Source organism: Micromys minutus, assembly GCF_963924665.1.
Source record: "Micromys minutus genome assembly, chromosome: 18".
NCBI lineage: Eukaryota > Metazoa > Chordata > Mammalia > Rodentia > Muridae > Micromys > Micromys minutus.
This window is the reverse complement of record NC_137953.1, coordinates 46,681,843-46,703,680: the sequence shown is the minus strand read 5'-3', so window position 1 is coordinate 46,703,680 and position 21,838 is coordinate 46,681,843. Positions and strand designations below refer to the sequence as shown.

Below are 21,838 nucleotides of genomic sequence, written 5' to 3'. Positions count from 1 at the left end.
TGGAAGCTGGCAAGCTTTTTGACCTAAGGCACTCTGCAATGTAGAGTTGCCAGTTATAATTATATGTCCAGGTGTTAATTAGCAAAACAGTTCATTATCTGGCAGTTTGGAGTAATGATATGGACCTTGCCCTAATCTTTCCGTCTAACATACATTTGATAAGTGCTTTATACATAAATTCCACATTGCACTGTACTCAGCAAAAACTACAGAAAGAACTGCAGGTCAAAAATATTTTAATGTATCTTCCTTGGTGGACTCATTCTCAAATAAAATCTTAAGCATCAGAAGAAATAGGCAGAATCTTCACCATTAAGATTTTTCCCTCTAACATATACTTCACTCCCTCCCTTTGTACTCAAGTGATACTCAGACCTTATGAAACAGGTGTTATGGAAATTCATCACATGTGAAAGTCTTGCCTGACCATGTGCTGGACCCTGGCCTTGACTTGGGAAACTTTAATACATTCAGCAGACTATCTACACTTTCTGTCACTAGTTAGCTTCTGTGGTATACTTTATCTATCTCAGAGCTTGCCATGAAAGTATTCTCAATGCTATATTCAATGTTTTCTAAAAAATTCCATCATTGAATTTCCCAGTCATGTTTTTTTTCTTGTACATAATTTTAGCATTTTGACTCACTATAAATGTGGTGCTTTATGACGTATCTCAAATCTGCTTTCTCTGGTGGTGATGACTAATTTTCGTTGTTTACTTGTTTGGACTAAAAACTTAAAAGAAGGCTATAGCAGATTCTTGGAGGAAGGGGCAAATTTTACTCATGTTCCTGCCCTCATCCCCAAGAGCTTGGTCTCAGAAATATTGTGAACTGGTTAGTTTTATTTTTTTTTAAAAAAGCAATTAATGAAAAATAAAATCAGTAACATGAACAGCAATGATAATAAGTGCGATCAACCAGATTTAATTATTATACTAGACTATACTAATATTCCTGCTCTTGAAGGTATCTGAATCTATTGTGGCTCTACCCATGCTGCTGTGTGTTTTTACCCAGGTTTTAGTTCCATGATATCACACTGGCTGCCCAAAATCTACCATATTAGAACTGCTTATGTAACCAAAGTCAGGGAACACAAGTTATGGCCTTCCAACTCCAGGAGACCCATCTATCAGAGCCAGGCATGTTTGGCTCTGCTCCTACCAGTTGCCCATAAACTTGAGCCACCCCAGTTACCATTTCTCTTCAAGATGTCAAAGTTCTCTATTCAAGATATCTCTATCTACCTTAGGTTTCCTTGGTGCTTGACTTTAGTAACCATTACGCCCAGATTTTTGCTCTGAATTTATGCTCATGTTCTAATCTGGCTCTCTTTCCTTTTCATCCCCAACGAAGCAGCCATCTATTTCTCTTATCTACTTCTCATCACTTCTACCAACTGCTTCATGGTCTTTGCCTTGCAGTAGTTAAGGTCAAGAGCAGCGGAGACAGACTGACTAAATGACTTCTAATCTAGCTGCACACTTTCTAGGGATCCCCTTTAGCTTCTTACTGACTCTTTTATTCTTAGTCTCATTACCCATATATAGATCAGGTGTCTTTACCTCATAGGATTATTATGAGGTAGGTATAAGTTAATTTTTCTAATACCTAGAAAAATTTCAACATTACAATAAGCTATATATGCATATTTATTTAAATGAAGTAAGTGCTTGTAAGCTGGATGTGGTAGCTCATAAATAGAGCCTCAGCACCAGGAAATCTAGGACATTAGATCATGTGTTCAAGGCCAGTCTAGACCATATAATGAGACTTTGTCTCAAATAACATGAATAAATACTTGGCAGTTGCTCCTTTGTTCACCAGATTACTGAGTTGTAAGAGTCAAGGACGGTATTATGAAATGTGTAAATGAAAGAAGAGGGAAACTGCCTAAGGCTGTAACAGAATAATAATTACTGGAAGCTAGTAGAAAGGTAAATGAAATTTAAAAAGAAAATGTAGCAATTAGGAATGGGGACAGATAAGAAGAAAAAGAGTTATATTTAAGAATGCATCACAAAACTTAACATCTATAACATGAACTTTAGTATTTTCTTGCAAATATGTGTACCAGGGAAGTAAAGAGTATTTTATTTCTATCACAACCCTCCCCCATCCCCCATCTAAGTGTTGAACTCAGAACCTCATGTTTGGTAGGCAAGCTCTAAGCTACACTTTAAGCCCAAAGGAAACATTTTTCAAAATGCTTAGAAAATTCCCATTTTGATTTCAGCAATTAAATCAATTTTAGTTTTTACTAAAGGAAGAAATTCAGTTGTCACAAATTTGAGGTACTTATTCGAAATCAAATGTGCTTTGCACAAATGCCATGGAGACAGAGTGCAAGATGGGTGTCTGTCTATGAAAAGAGCAAGTCCGGGAGCCAGAGCACGCATTTGTCTGACTGGAAGTCTCCAGTGATCCGGGCTCTTCATTTTACCCTCATTCTTAGGATAAAAGAGAAACAATAAAAGAAGAAAATGGGCTGCAAGGGCATTCTACTTTTCATTTAAAAAATAATTCAAGTGATAACAGGAGCAGGGAGTTTAAAAGAGAAAACTGAAAGGCCATTATAATGATTTGAATGCTCAGTCTGTATTTTTCTGTGGGTTCTATTGTTCTCAGCTACATGGGAACCATGGTAATTTTATGAATCATTAGAATTTTCTTCCCAAATTATATGTGCATGTTCTCAAAGTGCCTCCTCCTAAGATTCCCACTGTAAAAGGCCACTGAACAGTTTCATTTAATGCATTTGAATTTTGTGCTAATGTTGTATTTTTAAATATTTGTACTAAGCAAACCAAAGACAAAATAATGACAGCTGAGTCTTTGTGCATTTTGCATCTCCTGCTTTTGAAATTCTGAGTCTGTTTCCATTCTCATCTACAGTCCAGTGAGAAGCAATAGAAATAGGAAACCCTAAGTTAGCATCATGTTGGCTTACAAGTTCATAACTGAACTTTGTGCTTTGGCATTTGTCCTATTAAACATAGTGTCTGCCGAGTTCACTCTGTGACTGATGCCTTACGCCTAAGAGTGACAATGGCTCCAGTTCACTAATTAGGCCTTTCAGTCCAAGTGTGAGCCACAGAAAATCAGTGAATGAAGGTGAAAGAGAGAGGGAGGGGGGAGGGGGAAAGAGAGAAATTGAAAGTTAGTTTACTTCCCTGGGCATAATTATTATTCTGGGGCATTAAACATTCATACCCTTGTAAACACTGATACTGTAGATATTTTTATGCTTTATCCTGTTTCAAGAACAAAAAAAAAGTTAGATCTCTGCTCGTCTTCCTTTTTTTCTGATTAACAAAATCGTACTGTCTAGAAAGCATTGTACATTGTTAGTATTGACTATATCTTTCCCAGGGGTGTAGTTGTTTCCTGTGTGAAGACTATCTTAGAAGGAAGTTCTGCAAAGCCTCAATATTCTGGGTTTTAACTACTTACTATTCTTATGCATGGTAGGAAAGCTGCCTCCCTGGGCAGTGTGTAGGTGGTTCTATTACCGATCTTTTCACACTAGCTTTGGCAGGATGCCCTGGAGTTTAGTTCATTGGAATGCATCATGGGGATTTCCAAGCTCATTTTTGGTCCATTTCCTCTTAAATAATACACTCCAGCAACTAAAGCCTAACAGAAGCGTGAATGACTTGGGCTGAAAACTTAGAAGGTGACCTAAAACTGATCCTGGGTCGTGAAGAATATCCCACTCCTTGCAAATCTAGAAAGGGACAAAGACTCAGTCAACTCTCCCAAGTCGGTCAACAGGAAAATCACAATGAAGCCCAGCTCTCCTGTTGACTAGTCTTTCAGTTTTGGGGTACCTGCAACACAGTCTGACTTGTCCAATGTGGAAAGGTCATATAGAATACTTGTTTGTTCCTAGAGTGAACTAGAATGCTGATTACAACTGCCAGACTCTTTTTTTTTTTTTAATGAGTAGCAACTTTAGAAATCATTAGTCCTCCAGTGTTTTCACTCCTAGTGCAGAGCGTATTTGGGTTGTAATCTCCCCTTGAACAAATTTCCCCTTACATGTATGGATGACTGCACACTTGCTCTCTCCCCTGAACAGGTCCATATGTTCCATCTTTACTGGAAGCCAAGCTTCCCATTCCTTCTCCTCCTCAGAGGGCTCCAGATCTCACCTAAGAGGTACCTGAGTAACCCAGGCTGAAAGACTTTGTAGTGAAGCTTGTCAGCATAATTGATTATTCTATGGTATGAGCCACCAAAGACAGGTGAGCCTGCACAGTGTGGAACAAATTTGTATGAAGTTTGCATCCTCCATTGGGCCCACCCTGTCTTCCTCCTCTGACATGTTGATTTATATATTTGCAACTCTTCCCTAATGAATCATGTCCTGATGTAAGTCACTGGAACCTCCTGCTGAGCACCCTACCTCTGCTAACACAAGAACAATAAAAGATCTGCTCTGAATTCTTGGTTCTGTTAGTTGGCCCTAACAGAAATGGTTGAGGATGTCTAATCTTTAAAAGGACAAAAATCACATAAAATGTTTGAATAATATTGCTACCTTAAGGAACAAACTTCCGTGATTTCAGATGCGTTGCCATATGATGAAGTCTAGTCAGAGTGGCTTGAGAATGGACGAAATGTAAAGAAATCTAAGCATGTCCCAGCACCTTTGTAGCAGCTCGGTGTTCTGGCATCCTCTGCAAACCCTCTAACTGTAAACTGCTTTGAGTGCTAGACTTGCTATAAAATGGGGAGGCTAATGACTGTTCTACTTTCTCACAATCTGTTAGGATCTTACATGAGATATTTACAGTGTGCAGTGTTCTCAGGAACAGGAAGAGTAGCGGTTATGTTGATAGCAGTGCATGGGAAATTATTCTAAGACCCAACTTGAAGAAATTTTAATCCCGTGCCCTTCCAGTCTGTCTTTCCATCTTAGGTATCAGTTCCTGGTGAAACTGATAAAAGGCCAGGGTTTGGGGGAAAATAAAAAGAGAAAAGAGGGCTTAACAGAGGACTTGAGCTATCTACGAATAGACCTTTGGCTACCGGCACTGAAGGTCCATGCCCGCAGAAAGCTGACCAAACGAACATCCGACTGATCAGCCTCCCTGCCTATCCTGTGTACCTACTGAGTGGCATACATCACACCATCCTTTGTGGCCTCTTTCTAGCAACTGTCTCTTTCCTCTCCTTACCACCATAGACTACCGAAGACATTAGGCCATCAAGTACAGTTCAGTAGAAGCAACAAAAACAGTGATTGGAAGTTGGGCTGTGTATTTTGGCTGCTTGGATTCAAATACTAGATGGAACTATTACTTTGTATTTGTGTGTTGTGTACCTTGTAGAACCTGGCCCCTCAGTTTTTTCATCTGTAAAATAGAATGTTAGTATGTACCTTGTTGGTGCCTAAATAAGACTAACAATAGTTAAATAAGATAATGCATATAAAGTGTGTAGAGTTCACTATAACCTTATTGTTTGTTTCTTTAAAAGTTAAACCTTAAGGAGATAGGAGGTCTGTGCTGTGTGTGTACTGTGGCACTGCTCCATCCTACAGCAGCGTTGTGATAGTACCTGGCTCATAACTGACCCCAGCTTAGGGTGTACTGCCTGCTGAAAGATAGCTGCACATCTTATAATTCATGTTTATCTTAACATAAATTATATTTACACTTGTAGCTATTTCCATAACAAGAGAAAGAAATCATTTTGGGCACTTGAGAACTGTAAGGGTCAGAATTTGTCTTTCAGAATCTCTCTATTCTCCATAAACGTATCTAGACAGTTCCCTTTCAAGTCTTTTTGCTTTTTTACTGCTGCTTTATTTCTTCCTTTTGAATACATTAGCTTTTAAAAATCCAGTGTTTGTTATGGTAAGAAACTAACAAGGGGATTTTCAAAATGTATTTATTTCCATTTGTAGAATGTGGGACATTCAGCCCTTTGGGCAGACTGTTTAGCAATGCACAGCTATGAAGGACAGCTCTGATGATTGGGGAAATCCTCCAGGTTCTTCTTCCATGAGGGCCTAGGAGAACGGCCTTGTTTACAGTCCAGTGTTCTTGCTAATCCTCTTCCTCTGTGCTTTTTCTTTACCTCTGGTTTCTGTTGGTGCTGTTGTGGTGTTCTGTTTTGTTTGAAGTGAAATGCTGATACAGTACATACTTTATTATAATGATATTTTATAGATGATCTTCCCCAAGTATAAAGTATTTCAATAGAATGGGAAGTCAAAACTAATAGAGGTGGCCAAGGTTGATCTGTTGTCATTTCAGAAAAGGAAGAGCTCATCGAAAGTAAATAATCAAGAGGCCTCAGGGCATTACTGGAAGGGGAGAGGAATAAACTGTTATGCTTCTTGACAGAGAGATCAAGATTGGTCAGCAGCCTCTACTATACTACTCCCTACATATCATTTAACAAAATAAAATTATATTGATATATAAGAATAATGGAATGTGATCTGCTGTTATTTTCTTAAAAACAATTACTAATCTAAAACTTAGTATTTCATTTTCCCATGCTGCCTTCTCACTTTAATTATGCAGTCAATCAAGGTCATGACACAGATTTAAATTATTCCAAATATCATGATCAATTTTCCATATGCTTTCAAGGTGCATCTGTGTGCCTCACCTGTTCATCTCAGATGGACTGATCTACAGCACTTGCAGCATACTTATAACACTGTGCTTCCACACTCCAGAACAGTTGCCCTTGAGAGACATCCAAAGTCTAAAAGTCAAACAAGAAATTAGGAATAACATCTATAATTAAGAAATTATGTTTTGAAAATTCAGCTCCAGCTAGTCTCTAAGCACATTATTTATCCGAACAAGACTCCCTAAAAGGTAAGAAGGAAACAAACTCACGTCATCAGACTGTCTCCTTCTCCTAGGTTTTAATGAGCAAATAAGCTTGTGTAATTACTTATATGAATTCTAAAGAAACTAGTATTTTTCTGACTCTCCAAAACTTTATATCATTTTTTTTCTGAGACAATTATAAATCCGGCTTAATTCTTTGGCCTGCTGAAGGAGCTTCAGAATGTTTCTCTTTGACTACTCTTCATCTCTCTGAGAAGTGGAACTTTTTGAAGGCCTCTTTGTACATTGGAAGTAGGTCACCAGATGATGAGCGACATTAAATTGGATTCATTTGCTGCATCTTGTTTTTGGAAGAGACATTTTTAAAATGTTTAGTCCTCTCTACATATACACTTGATAAAGAGTTGGCTTCTGACAGCCTCTCAGCCTGCTCTTCTGGCACCTCCACTCCCCCCCCATCCTCATCACGAAGGACTCTCAGAGCCTAGAATGCAGCTTTAGTTCACCTGCACACCGTCTCACCAACCTGAGGGTCTCTGCTGGTCCTCTTGTTCAGCCTATAAAAACTGTCATGTTGGCACTTAATTCAGCTGCAAATTCTTTAACACTGTCCAACCATCTGCCCAGTACCATTAACTCTTTTTCTATACCCCTGCTGTATTTCAGATACATTTACTTGTTCATTTAGAATTGCAAGGAGGCAGAAATACTGTCCTTTTTTGGCCTTGACTCTTCAGTTAGTCCAGTGTTGCACACAGAAAAGATAGTTTTCTCTTTAATGAATTAGTTAAATTTCCTTAATCTTCACTAGACTGCTCTTAAGTGGTGGTCAGCATTAAGTTTCAGTAATTGTGTTGAATCTTCACATTTAAAAACACAGACATTAAAACAGGACACGGAGAAAGGTGTGGGGGAGGGGTGGATCAATCTTAGAACTTTCTGGAGGAGTGCCCATTTGTTTATGCAGTGAGTGGATCGAATAGTTTAAAACTGAAGTCTCCCATCTGCCCATGTACCACCAAGCAGATTTCTTTTTCAGTAACCCCCGCCCCGCCACACACACACACAAGCACACACATATTCGCACTTGTCTAGCACAAATGGCTTCCATCTAACAGTGTCACTACTGATGACCTTTATTCTGATTTCTCCCCATACAATCAGATGCCAAACACTCTTCTATAACTGCCCATTTCCATTCATCCGACTGTTCAGTGGACTGCTCAACTGTTATTCGTAGGTCCCTTACCTTACCTTGCTCTGCAGCATCGCACTCTATTACAGTTTTACTTTTCTATCCTCTTTGAATGGTCAGTCTTGTGTTGGTCATTTCCTGGTTTTTCTGTAGGTAGAAGATGTTTTTATTAAGAAACAAACTTCAGAGTACATCTTCAGTTACCTACTTGTCATCTTCCTCAGTGTGGTGCTAAAAGGAACCATTGTATAGACTAGTTAAGGAACTTACTGAGCACCTTTTGTGCGTCCAATCCTATATATCTCGTCTCTTTTCAGAAATCTTTTGGACCATTGGGAAAGCAATTAAAAGGATGGAAATGTTATAGAAAACAAATCTAAGATGTTCTGGGTGTTTTTAGCAGGAAATCTCCCCTCCCCTCTCAGCATGGGCTTAGAAAGAATCTTCCAACATGGAAGGGAGAATGTTTTCCAGGTAAAGGGAACAAGGGACAGAGCGTCTTAGGCAATAATAAGACTCTGAAATATTCGTGGTGATTGACAGGAGTCCAACATCACTGAACTTTACAGATCAAGGGTGGGGTGGTAAGAGGCTAGAAATGAAGAGTGGAAGCCATGCAAAGAGCCTTTTGAGTTATCTGAGGAACATCTGCCTAGCCCGATAAAGAGTTTGATGGCAGTGAGAGACATGATCAACTATAACTTAAAATTGTTTCCTATTCCGTTAAACTTCACATTGTAAAGGACAGTCATCTTATGTACAGAAAAAGTTTGTACTTTTATTCCTGCAGTAGCTACCCATTCCAAATATATCAGCACCCAAAAGATCCTTTGCTTCCCTATTACAGTCTACCCCCTGAAGGAAGGCTACTATTCTAACTGATCCCATCAATGATTATTCATATGGGGATATGTGGGGGTGTGATTTTGTTTTTGCTCACCCCTTCTGAAAGTACTATGTATTACTTCATCAAATACAATTTGTAAATAACCTACATTGTGTTAGTATATGGGCCCAGTGTTAGTGATGTGAGGTAATGGTCGTTAGATTTATTTTTTAAAATTATAGTCTAGTGGATGAGACAGCCAAGAGAATCAGTGATTATCAGAGTCCACAGAAGAGGACACTTAAAGTAGGTAACTCCTGTGCCAATGAATCAAGAAAGGGATTCATGTCATAGGAAGAACATTATTGACAGAAAGGTCTAGGGGCATGAAGGCATAGAGGCAGGGGTTAGCTGGAAACAAGCGTAAGATGACTGGTAGCCTAGGATGGTTAAGCAAGGGATTGCATGGAACTGGAGAGAAGGCTAGGAAAGCCGAAACTATGCAGGTTGTATTGATGGGAAAAGACGCCCTAAAATTCTCCCTCTGCATGTCCAAGCATGTCATGAAGCCTACTTGCTGTAGAAAATGTGCCTATAAATAATACATTTTCAGCAAATGTACAGGGATGGTCTAGGACAAATGTTTTCATGTCTTGAGTTTTTAAGTCCATTAATTAGAATAAATATAGCCTACTATAGTCATTACCCCAAGAGTCATTGTAGCTTTAACATATGAAGGCTTTCAAGTCTCCCAATATAGAAAGAATTTCAGTTTTATTTATCTTATCATTTTCCAAAGCATTTGAGTATGGAGCCAACTTTCTATAATAGTAATATTTATATTTATTTTATGAAGCCCAATTTTGGCAAATGGTAATCTGGGTCTCAAAAACAAAACAAACAAAAAAAAAAGAACAACAACCACAAAACTGTGCTCTTTATTCATAAGGTTTATTTCTTTATCTGTGCATTGATTAGGATCAACTCTAAGGCCACCCTCATGCTGGGCAAGTGTTCTACTAATGAGTTACACCTTAACTCTACATAAACTATTTTCAATGCAGAACCAAACAGCTGCCTTGTGGCACTCTTGTAGCCCGGTCATCAACTTCTGATGCTTATAGTTCATAGCAGGTTGCCATTGCATTATTGGTCTTGGGATTTTTCCCCCTTGTTTGTTGCCACGCCCAGACTTCATTACCTGCTAATAGGCTGTAAGAACTGTGAACTTAGCTGTTTCTAAACAAATATAAACCACTTAAAAATGCATTTAATAGCAATTATAATGAATAAAAATCACCTTTACTTTTTATGAAGTCCTTATACACACATTGGCAAACTTCTAAATTAATACTGCACCAGTAAAGCCATGGTTATGCTTTAAAAAAATTCAAACAAAACCAGGATTGACCTTGTTGAAATTTAATATTTCCAGCATTTATCTATCAGAACCACTGATTTGGAAATTGTTGTAACTTCTTGAAAAAGGTAGACCTTCTCCCCATAAAAATTCCCATTATTTTGCAGAGTGCAATTTCATTTTCCTTGAAGAGAATGTAGTGATTGATTATCCAGAGTGCTGTGGTGACAAGGTAAACCAACCAAATAGCTCGGAAATTGTATGTAATCATATAGCATCACATAGGGGCCATGTCGAGCACAGCCATTGGAATTAAATTGTGCCTTTCTCGTTAGTCCCTGCTGGTATTTCTTGCTCACCTCCAGTACCTCCACCTCCAGAGACTATTCAGTCATCCTATCTCCTCCAAACTCTGTCAGTTCCGTTCTTATTACCCCAAAGCACTGCAGTGGATGTAGAGCAAACCTCCCTCACCCAAAGAGATTGAAAGCTGCAAGTGCCTGTTTCCTATATCCCTTTCCTATGCGACTTTCAGGGAGAAGATTTTACATTTCCAATGCAAGCATTCTTTTCTTAGTTCTGAAGATGCTGTCATGTGATGAGTAAGTGGAAGGAAGGATGGGAGATGAAGAAGAGGAAAGGGGGCTCGTCAGTCGCTTCTGAAATCTAATAATCTAGTTGTGAAGGCCAGACACACCTGCAAACCCTTGAGAACAGTTATACACTACTAATTCAGCCAGTGTCAAAGCACCAATGCACAGATTGAATACGTGAGTCATGTGGGCCAATAAAGAAGCAAATTATCCTTGTTATTAGTGGACTAAATTGAGTCATAGTAAAGGAAGGGGCTACCCAAGCTACCAAGCTGATTACCAATCATGTAATTGAGGATAGAACTAGGCCCTTTCTCCTAATGATCAGAGTAATCTCAGGTTCATCTTACAGTGCTTCAGAATTGAAGCAGGCTTTGTGAGGATTGCTGCCTCCTCTCTGCTTTATTAATTGCTGTCCACATTTTGTAGCATATCCTGTGTTCTGAATTGGGATGAGGATTTTAGATGCTTAACATGGGGACATGTAGCCAGGCGGAATCAATTCCTGTCAGTCACACACACATACAGAGGAATGGGATTATAGATCAGGGTGAAGCTGCAGAGCTTTAATCTCAAAATCAATACAGAAAGGGAAGTTGAACTTGCGAGGATTCTATAGAGACTGTAATTTGGTTTCCTATGAGGTTTGCCTAACATAATACAATGTTCCTTTCTTCTCTCCCTCTAATTATTTCAGTAGGGATGGGGAGGGGAGGGGAGGGGGAGGCATAGGAGACAGAAGCCTCTACCACCAAGTCATCTCAAATAAGCATACAACTGTAACTCATAATTCAAGCTAATCCTCCATTGTATTTACTTTTATCTGATCTTTTTATTTTTAGGGGAAAATTATCTAAAATCCTGTCTCCATAGTGTATCTTTAAGCATAATAAAATGCTTTTTTGATTCTTTCCTAGGCCACTGCGAGACTGTTAAAAGTACGTTTTAATGTTTACTTTTATGGCTAACTCTGCTGTAGCCTGTGTGATTCTATTTTATTAAATATATAACAAACTCTTTATTGACCAAAGGATTCTAGGGTGCTAGGCATGTGATTAATATTTACTTCAATGTACTTCTGCTCTTGTTACAAGAGTCAAGAAATAATTGTTTAAAAACCTGAGTCTTTTCTCAAAGACATAATTTATTGACTGTTCCTCTTTTCAGAAGTAACGCTAACTTGCTATATACTGCTCTAGCTTTAAGACGGTTTCCTGTTATTTTTAATCTTGGAAGTTCTTCATTTCAGTTTTAAAGTCATAGTCTATCTTTACCTGTGTTGAAGATATGTGCCCGTCTTCACCTATGCTGACAATAGTGCTACCATTTGACTGCGGACTTGCCCTCAAGAACCTTCCTCTGAAAAGAGCTATTGAAGGCTGCTGAAGCTTTAAGCGTTGGCTAGAATGGGCTGTCTCCAGTCCACTGGGGGCATGTCCTTGCAGAAGACCGTGGAGCCCAGCAGCAATCTCCCTTCTTAGGCTCCAGCTATTCCTCGAGCAGCTGAGTTTCACCACATGCCACCATCATGTGCAACCTTAGCACATGCCCAAAGCAACCCAGCCAGTAAGTTATAAATGGCAAACTCCAGAGTGAGAAAAAGTAGTCTTTCTCTCTGGAAGCTGGCTATCTTCTTTGGTTGTTATAGAAATAGAAATAAATTAGAAGCACGGCAAACTCATGGAAAAATAATGGGATGTGGTCAGAACTCAGGACTAGTATTGAAGTAGAAGAGGAGGTAAAATGAGCAGAGCCTGGAGCTCTTGCTTTCCTGTTTTATCTTTCTCAGCCTGTTTACTCCTCTTTTTGCTGACAGTAATTACAGGGTGCTAAAAGGGTTAACTAAGGTAAAGCAAGTGACCTGCTCAGTGTTGTGCCCTGTACATATAGGAACCCAAAAACACTTATGATAACCCATATTATGTGACTTTCAAAAGATACAACACTTGCAACCAACACTGCAAGATGTAAGCTATGACCAAATGTTACTTGTTCTTAATACAGTGGTAGTTTTGAAATTTAAAATAAATCATAGAAGTCTTTTTTTTCCCACTGCCTCTAGGAGCTCTTTACTCAAGTAGTAATAAATCCCGAAGATGATAAATGAGGCTTCTATTCACTATGAACATTCTTTCTTAAAACCAAAAAGAAGTTCCAGTAGTGATTACTGAAGCCTATAATCCCAGCAATGAAGGCAGGAGGGTCATTAATTTAGGCCATTCTGGGCTGTCTCATGAGTTCAATATGTACATGAGCTACAGAGCAAAACTCAGTCTCAAAACAGCAAGGAATGGGAATGTTGCTCAGGGAGAGAGTGCAAAATCCTGGTTTCCATCCCTAGCACCATTTTAAAAAAGAAGAAAAAAACAGAACAGATACATCTGTAGGTGCCATGAAGTCCACAAAATTTTTTGAAAATCCCTATCCTGTGCCATTTCTGAGAAAGTGCCTTTCAGGTCTTTGAAAGACTAGCTCTTGTGAGATATTTATTTGGTTGTTGATTTTAATTCATGTTTTTAGGTGCTACAAACCCTCAAGAAGGCCAAGTGCCGTCACATCCTTCCAGTTGACCTTGCTTGTCCTGTACATTATTCCTAAATAGAAATCTCATGGTTTCTGTGTCCTCTCTTTTTTATTCATTTCCAGAGCACAGTCATCGTGGAGAAGACAGTACAAGACCTCATGAACCTGATGCATGACTTGAGTGCGTATTCAGATCAGTTCCTCAACATGGTGTGTGTGAAGCTCCAGGAATACAAGGACACATGCTCTACGGCCTACAGGTAAGGCCCTTGTGGGGATTCTGACTCAGTGGAGCCTGGTAGTAGCTCTGCCTGGCAACACTGCCTTTCTTGCATATGTCCCTGATAACAGCATCGCAGAGATGGTCTGTTAGGTTCTTACACTGTCACACTGCAAAGGGAACAAAAGGAGCAAAGGGACAGAGACCCTTAAGATGACCATGATGGCTCAGCTCAGGGGTCAGCTCTAATTTCCATTGAAACCTAGAAGTTCAAGTTGTGTCTTCCTCAAGGAAACTTCAGGTCTTGATTAGTCCACTTGGTGAGTGAAAAGATTCTGATAATAGAGCGGTTTAAAACTCTTAATGCTCTATCAAACAAAGTTGTTGTCATTCTTCCAAACACATTCCTACTGACATTGATCTGAAGGCCGCCTACTATCAGTTGAAGGGAGAAAAACTCTGGTATGAACTTGAAACCTGTTAGACCTCAGGTTTCTTTTTTCTGGTTTCAATAAATCATCTGGAGCTCATGGCAAGATCATATCACTTCACACAGAAAACTATTAATAGGAACAAATTACGGCAAGACTTGAAACAATTGCAGAAAAAAGAGAAAAAAATACTAAATTATATATGACATGCAATTAAGGATGGGGAGGGACAGTACAATCCGTAGTCATAATCTGTGTGGAATCCCACAGAGAAGTTAATGCAGAAGGTGACATTCATGGACGTGGAGAGAACCATGAAGGCATTGCCGTAGAGGAGACAATAAGAATCGCCTAAGTAGGAACTCATAGAAAATAAGGAAGACAGACACTGACCAAAACAGGGTCTGAGACAACAAGATTGGGACATGTAGATGATCTGAGAGTTCTACAGGAGTAAGGAAAAGCAGTCATGTAAAAGGTTGACATCACTTCCATGAACTCAAGTCTCTTATTTCAGCAGGAAGTATGATTTAGCCATCATCTCATGCCTCCATTAAAATTTAAAAGGTCCTCATCCCATTGAGTGGTGCTCCCAACAATATTTACTTTTTATATTCATCAAAATACCAATATATTAGATTAAAATCATATACTAATAATATTTCTATATTCAGTTGCAGACAAATAATCATCATAGTAATTAAAAATATTAAAATATATTATTGTAGTAACAGAAAATGTAACTTTCAATTTCAAAACAAGTGAATACAAATTTGCTTTGAAAATTACAACCTAATAAGCAATTTTTTCAAGCACAAAAATGTATTCTATACAATAAAACTTAGTGAAGAAATAAAATACAAATGGTATTCAAAATAGGAGGGGGGAAGGACCATAAACGGAGCTTTTAGTATCTTTATAAATATCCAGTGGAAGATTTCAAATTCCCGTGAGATTGAGATTCTATTAAGTACTTTTTTTTTAATTTTTACTTGAAGCTATTTAGGAAACAACGAAATGTTTCAGTGTTTAAATATGTAATGACTAAGTCAACTAATTGATATATGTTACCTCATATGACTTTTTAATGTGTATGATGTGAACATTTAAAATCCCCTAAGCAAATTGTGGGCTGGAGGTGTTGGCTTGGTTTGGTTTGGTTTGGTTTGGTTTGGTCTGGTCTGGTCTGGTCTGGTCTGGTCTGGTCTGGTCTGGTTTGGTTCGGTTTGGTTTGGTTTTTCAAGGCAAGATACCTCTGTGTAGCCTTGCTGTCCTGGAACTAACATCAGACTCGGAGATCATGTGCTTCTGTGTCTAGAATGGTTGGGTTAAAGACATGAGCCACTACACCCAGCCAATTTTTTAAAAATGTGTTAAATCTAATGGAGATTATGTCCTTGAGCAAGCACCACCTTCCCACCCCACACACAACTCAAGTACCCATCTGTTTACCCTCTACATACCAGGATTTTAACTGTAAAGATTCTGCACCTAAAAGAAAACAATGTTTCTACTTCTAGTCTTTGGAAACATTAAAATAGTGATTTTTATAAATGTGTTTATGATATGGCAAAAGGCCTGACTTTTGCAAGCATTTACATTCATACCGAAAACAACCATGTGAGCTTTAATATGTGGGGAGAAGACTGTAGTTTTACAAATTATTTTAGTTGGTACACAAATTGCAGAAGCCACTGACCTAACATATTTGTTTGAAATTGGAATTTCTGACTCACTCCAAGGGGAAATAAATTCCAAAGTGGTTGTACCAATGTGTCACCTACCAAATGAGAATTTTAAAACATTTAAACTTTGAAACTTCAATTTTAAGCAATGAAATATTTTAAAATAATGTTTGTATGGAACCACCACTAAATGTCAAGATTTTTTTAAATATACATATGTCTAATTATTAGCATAAAATAATTTCCCACCAGTAATAATGCTGATGAATATTGCTTATAGTTGCACTATAATAAATAACCTATAATAAAGTAATTGGTTAAGGAATCTAAATTCTACTGATAGGTACTTTAGATTATTGTTGCTTTAATTATTTGACAGGAAAGTTTTAAGATCCTAGAGTTTGGCGCCTTCTTTATCAGTTCCTCTCAACATGTTAAGTGGTTGGAAGCCAGTATGTATTTGTCAGGTTTGGGTACTATAATGATTTGGACAATTAACCTGCATGGTGAAAAGGTTTATTCTAGCTCACATCTGGGGCACTAGTCCAAGATCATGTGCTCTCATTGCTATGAGCCTCTGGCAAAGGCTTTTCTATCAAAGCAGAAATGCCCAGTGAAGCCAGCAATTGGCATCTTGAAACAAGAAACAGAGAAACATCTTGAGACCAGGCTCCCACAATTCCTTTTGAAAATACATACTCAAATTTCACTTCTTTTTATTAGAGCAAAATCATTTTTATTCCTTACATATAGAAATCTTACATATTTGTGAAGATAATTGTTGTATGAAAATCTCACATATTTGTGAAAATAGTTATTTTATGAAAATCTTGCATATTTGTGAAGATAGTCATTCTGGTTCATCTCTAGTTCATTACAGTTCATTGTGAACATTTCTTGTATCTGGCATTCTTTGGGTCTAAACCACCCCAGTCATTATTCTCCATTGTTATTAGCCTGATACTATCCATATTAAAAAGGACTCCCCTAAGCCTAGACTGGTCACTGAGGTGTGCTCTGCATGATAAAACAGAACTGTCACATGCTTCCTTTAGGAGCCAAGACTAGAGCCAGTTACTTTTGTATCCTGTCATTGCACTGAATGGAGTTTCACTGAGCATCCCTCATGACTCTCTCCCTCTCTCCCTCTCCCCCTTCTTACTCCCTCCCTCCCTCTTTCCCTCTCTCCCTTGCTCTCCCTCTCCCACTCTCCCTCCCTCTCCCTCTATCTCTCTCCCTCTCTCTCCCTCCCTCTCTCCCTATCTCCCTTCCTCTCCCTTCCTCTCCCTCTCTCCCTCTCTTCCTCCCTCTCCCTCTCTCTCTCTCCCTTCCTCTCCCTCACTCCCTCCCTCCAAAATGTGTATATAGAAAGAGTTAACCAGTCACAGAAAGGAGAGAAAAAATAGTGTGTGACAAGAAATGGAATGATACACCCACAGTATCAGGCTGTGAGAAGAAACACAGGAACACATGGAAGAGCCACACTGTAAGCTTACATTAGGAATCATGGAGGGCAGCAAGAACTCCAGAAGGATATGAACTGGTCTGAAGATGAATGTGATTGAAACAGAGAGGCGTAAGCAGGGTGGGATGGAACTGTGGCAACATCTCAGTGGTTGGGAGAGTAGACAGGGAAGAACAAGTGAATGAGTGTGGGTGAGAAGGGGGCTCCGGAGTGCAGAGTCAGGGGCTCCTGTCTTACAGTTGGTTGGTAAGGATTGGGGAAGGTAGAGGGCAGTAGCAGGTGCATCGAAGCTCTGTGGAGGCTCTTCTGCTTTTTGTTTAGGTGGATTGGAGAGAGAGAAGGGGTGGGAGATCAGAGAGTGCTTCTTAGGGATGAGGTTGGGGAGATGGAGAGGTTAGATCTGTGTAGCCAGGCCACTGATGGCTGGGGAGGGAAGGGAAGGGTTGAAGAGAAACAAGGGGAAAACATCTTTCTTTTCAACTGTGGTAACTTTCTAAACATAGACTAAAGATCTCACAGCCACCCACTGAATGTGATGTTATTTTTAACCCCTCATCTGGGTCTATTGAGATATTTCTGCATCCTCATTCCGTCATCAGAATTCTGAGCTAACCTCTGAGTCTCAGGCCTCTAGAGCCTGATGTCTTTATAGGTAGGAAAACATGTAATGAACAGCTTAAGTTGAAAACTTAGCGGCTGTTTCTTGTGCCAACCTTGTCGGGTGAGAGAGAGAGAGAGAGAGAGAGAGAGAGAGAGACCCCAGGTTTGGCTCAGGAGCAAGCCCTACTGGTAGTGCAAATGGCAGCTTTGTGCCTACTCATTACATGACTTCAGACAGGACACAGCCTCTCTGCCCTAACTTCCTTTGCTAACAAATGCGGGCAGATGAAACACACCCCAGCTGACTCGGCTGTAATATTGACGATGGCGGTGAGTCCCATTCTGGCCCACAACAGCTGTTATTTGTCAGCTTCTGATTTTTCAGAAACATTTTTCTTTCTGGTGTTTTCAACCTGACCTTGTACTTTTAGTTGTAGAGTTTTTGTTTGTTTGATTGGCTTGTTTTGTTTGTCGTTTTAGTCATAGAGACAGGTGTGGAACTTACTGGGTAGCCTAAGAAGATCCTCCTGCTTCAGCCCCCAAAGTACTGGAATTATAGGCTTGTGCCACTGTGCACTGTAAAGCCTAAGCCTCTTGATACAGCTTCGACATCTTCCAAGACAATGTATGCATATCCAACATGGATAATATTCTACTTGTCACCACAACCCTCTCATCTTTACCTTTAAATTCTGAATAAAGTCCCACTGAGGAAAAGAATATTGCAGATCCAGGAGCACATAGACAGGCATGTAAATCTGAAGTGTCTAGGAGGTATTCACATGGGTACAGGAAGGCGGCGGTTGGCTATCCTTATCAAAAGGAGAGCTCCGGCCTGGAGATAGATAGGCGTGAGGGGTATCTGAAGTGTCGGTATAGATAGCCATGACACAGATGGCAAACGTCTGCACCTAAGAAGTTTGCAAAGTGGGGAGTAAGGGCCAAAGGGACTGAGAAGCAATAGCCAGTGAAACAGGAAAATTAAAAAAAATAATAATGTGGAAACCAAGCAAAAGGATGCACTGGGTGAGATGCCACTGCCGGGTCTGGTCGAAGCGTGGACTGAGTGGGATCTTTGGCACAGTGGGTTTCTGGGAGCCATCATGAGGTGTTCTTAGGGGGCATTAGGCTACAAACCAGAATGGAAGGGACGAAAAGGGAAAATATAGATAGAGAAATGATAAATATAAGTGAAGCATTAATTTGTAGGTAGAGCCACTAGAGAGGACAAGAGGAACATGGTAGTTGCTAGAGAACCGAGGTCACATGGAGGTTTGTTTCACTTGGTGTGTGGTTTCCAAAGAGGAATACATACATATCTATATTTGAAAACCATGCGGTAGAGAGAGAAAGTGGTTGGTATGTGAAACAAAGGGAGGCTCTGAAGTTGTGTTGGGAAAGAAGTAGGCAAGGGTGGGGTCTTACAGGTAGAGTGGTTGGCTTTAGGAAGAAATTCAAATAGTTTTGTTCCTTGTGAACTCTTATGATTAGTAATTCAGTTATTTCTTTGCATTTATATTTCCCAAGATACCTGTGTTTGCTATCTACTATTATATTTATTAACTGTGGGGATGGTATCCACATGTGCACATACTACGGTACTCATATCACCATTAGACAACAACTTGTGGGATCAGTTCTTCCTTTCTACCCTGAGGGTTTCCAGCTGACACTCTGGCGTGCTAGCTAGTTCTGTGTCAACCTAAAGTCATCAGAGAGTATGGAACCTCACGTAAGAAAATGCTTCCAAAGGAAGGGGATGTAGGCAAGCCTGTAGAGCATTTTTTAAATTAATAATTGGTAGGGAGGGCTCAGCCCACTATGGTACCTTTCCTGGGCTGGCGGCCCTGGGTTCTGTAATAAAATAGGCTGAGCAAGCCAGTAAGCAGCACTCCTCCATGGCCTCTGCATCAGGTTCTGCCTCCAGGCTCCAGCCCTGTTTGAGTTCCTGTCCTAACTTTCTTCCTTTGTAACATGGAAGTGTAACCCAAACAAACCCTTTCCTCCCCAACTTGCTTTTTGTCATGGTGTTTTATAGCAGCAGTAGGAACCCTGACTAAAAGATTCCAGGTCATCAGGCTTGGCAGCCCTTGACCGCCTAAGCCTATGTCCTGTTTCTTTTAGAACACAGCCATTGCTTTGGGTTCTTGGTCTATGGCACTCCTAAAAATACAATCTTGATTCTTTCATCTAAGAGACTGAACCACTGTGGAAACAAGCTAGCACACACATGTGCACATACACACACACACACACACACACACAGAGAGAGAGAGAGAGAGAGAGAGACAGAGACAGACAGAGGCAGAGACAAAGTCTCCACTCTTGTTTCGCACTGCCAGATTATTACGTGCTCATGGTTGACTGGGAGTGATGCATATGGCTCCTGGACTATGGGTCACCCGTGAATTCATCTATGATTTATGACTGGAGAAAGCAAATGTGTAAACCTTTGAAGGCAACTAAGTAGCAAACCATCTGTATACTTGTTCACATGGTCATGTGTGTATATTCTCCACACACAACCCAATGCAGTGTGTTTCAGTGACTTAATCGGGATTTTGAATCTAGGGAACTTGTGTTTTCTTCTTGAGTGACTCTGAAGATGTGATGTCCTTACTTCCTCTCTTCCAGTCTGTTGCCCTCCCCCGGATTGGCACCTGCTGAGGAGTAATTAGGGCAGTCCTAATTTGGACAACCAAATCCTGATTACAGTGAGAGGAAAAACAGGAAATGTTCTAGTTTTGCTGCCAGCAAATGACTGACTTAAATAGAAAGCCATGCACAATTCAAATCATCCAAAATGCTGTAACACTAGGGAAGGAAGGAGGGAGGAGGCAGGGAAACATTGCAGTCTGGTTTCTCCCCAGATTCTCAGCAGATCTCACACAGGAGCTGTCAAATCCCTAAGCTCACAATGCCCTCTGCTGAGAGTCAGTTTGTCTTCTAAGCTCTCCAGAGACCCTGAGCAGAGCTGTGGGTTTAAAGATCTGAGGAAAGGTCAGGGACATCGCGCCTGTGTGAACACAGTGCTCAAGAGAAAGGCTGCTCTGGAATGATGTCATGGCACATGCTTGGGATACAGATGTTCCCTACAAGGGAACTAAGAACTTTAATTACTCCCACCCCTTGGAGCTTTAGGTAAACTCAGTTGTGAGTTCTGAAATGTTCCCAGTCAGGCAGTCTGTCTATTACTCTGCTACCTCCAAGCCAAATGCTTCTCTCCCTGTGTTTGTCCTCTATGCCCTGAGATTCAACCAGCAGTTCCATCTGTCCCCAAGGAGTCATTTAATGCTTGGAAGTCACAGTTTTCTAAAGTTTCTCTTTATTCTAATTTAGTATCAGTTCATTACTTTTTCTCCAGTGGCTGGTAGAATACACGCACGCACACACGCATGCACACACGCACGCGCACACACACACAAAACCATAATGGTGAACCTGGTAGAAAACACAAATAAAACCTCTGCTATTGGTTCAGGTGATATCAGACACAGCATACTCCGGAGAGTTATAAGCAGCTGGGAACTCACCTTTCAGCCGTTCACTGTGTCCTACTAAAGGAGCTAGAAATCATGCTAAAGTATGAAGATGCCTTACAACATAACATACTCCCAAGCTGAGCATGAACTCAGTGAGTTGCAAAAGAATTTGACCAGCATTCAGGGGGCTCTGGATTTGATCCCAAGCATTCCAGAGTGCTAAGGGCACTCTTGGTAAAGGGTGATGACAACAGATCCAGCTTGGGATGACACCTTGTTGGCACCTTGACATGTTTGTTGAGGATGAGGAGGCCTTTTCTAGACTGAATGGGAAGAACATGCAGTAAAGTAGAAGGGATGAATGGATGCACACAGGAGTGTGAGCGGATAGTAACAAGGACAGGATTGCGGATAGGTAAGGAAGGGAAGTTTGACATGACTTCTGTAGGTGAGCTGGACAGCATGGTCCAAGTGCAGTTACAACACCCATTGTGTTAATCAGCAGAAATGACCATACATGGGTGCCTTCAGTCTCAGGAAGTACTTCAATACCCATGCATAATCCGTAGGATTGAGAATAGAGTTGAGCCTACCTTGAGCATTTTCAAACTAATGAAATGTAAACAAAATAACCAAC

At 40.1% G+C, this 21,838-nt stretch overlaps 1 protein-coding gene across 1 annotated transcript in view; it reads left to right on the top strand.

Annotated features, from left to right (window-relative positions):
- EXOC4 (exocyst complex component 4) overlaps window positions 1-21,838 on the top strand; it is a 715,182-nt gene that overhangs the window by 529,339 nt on the left and 164,005 nt on the right. The window contains exon 12 of the mRNA XM_080931809.1: window positions 13,442-13,578. Within this exon, the coding sequence (XP_080787935.1) occupies window positions 13,442-13,578 (137 nt within the window). The remainder of the gene's footprint in view (window positions 1-13,441; window positions 13,579-21,838) is intronic.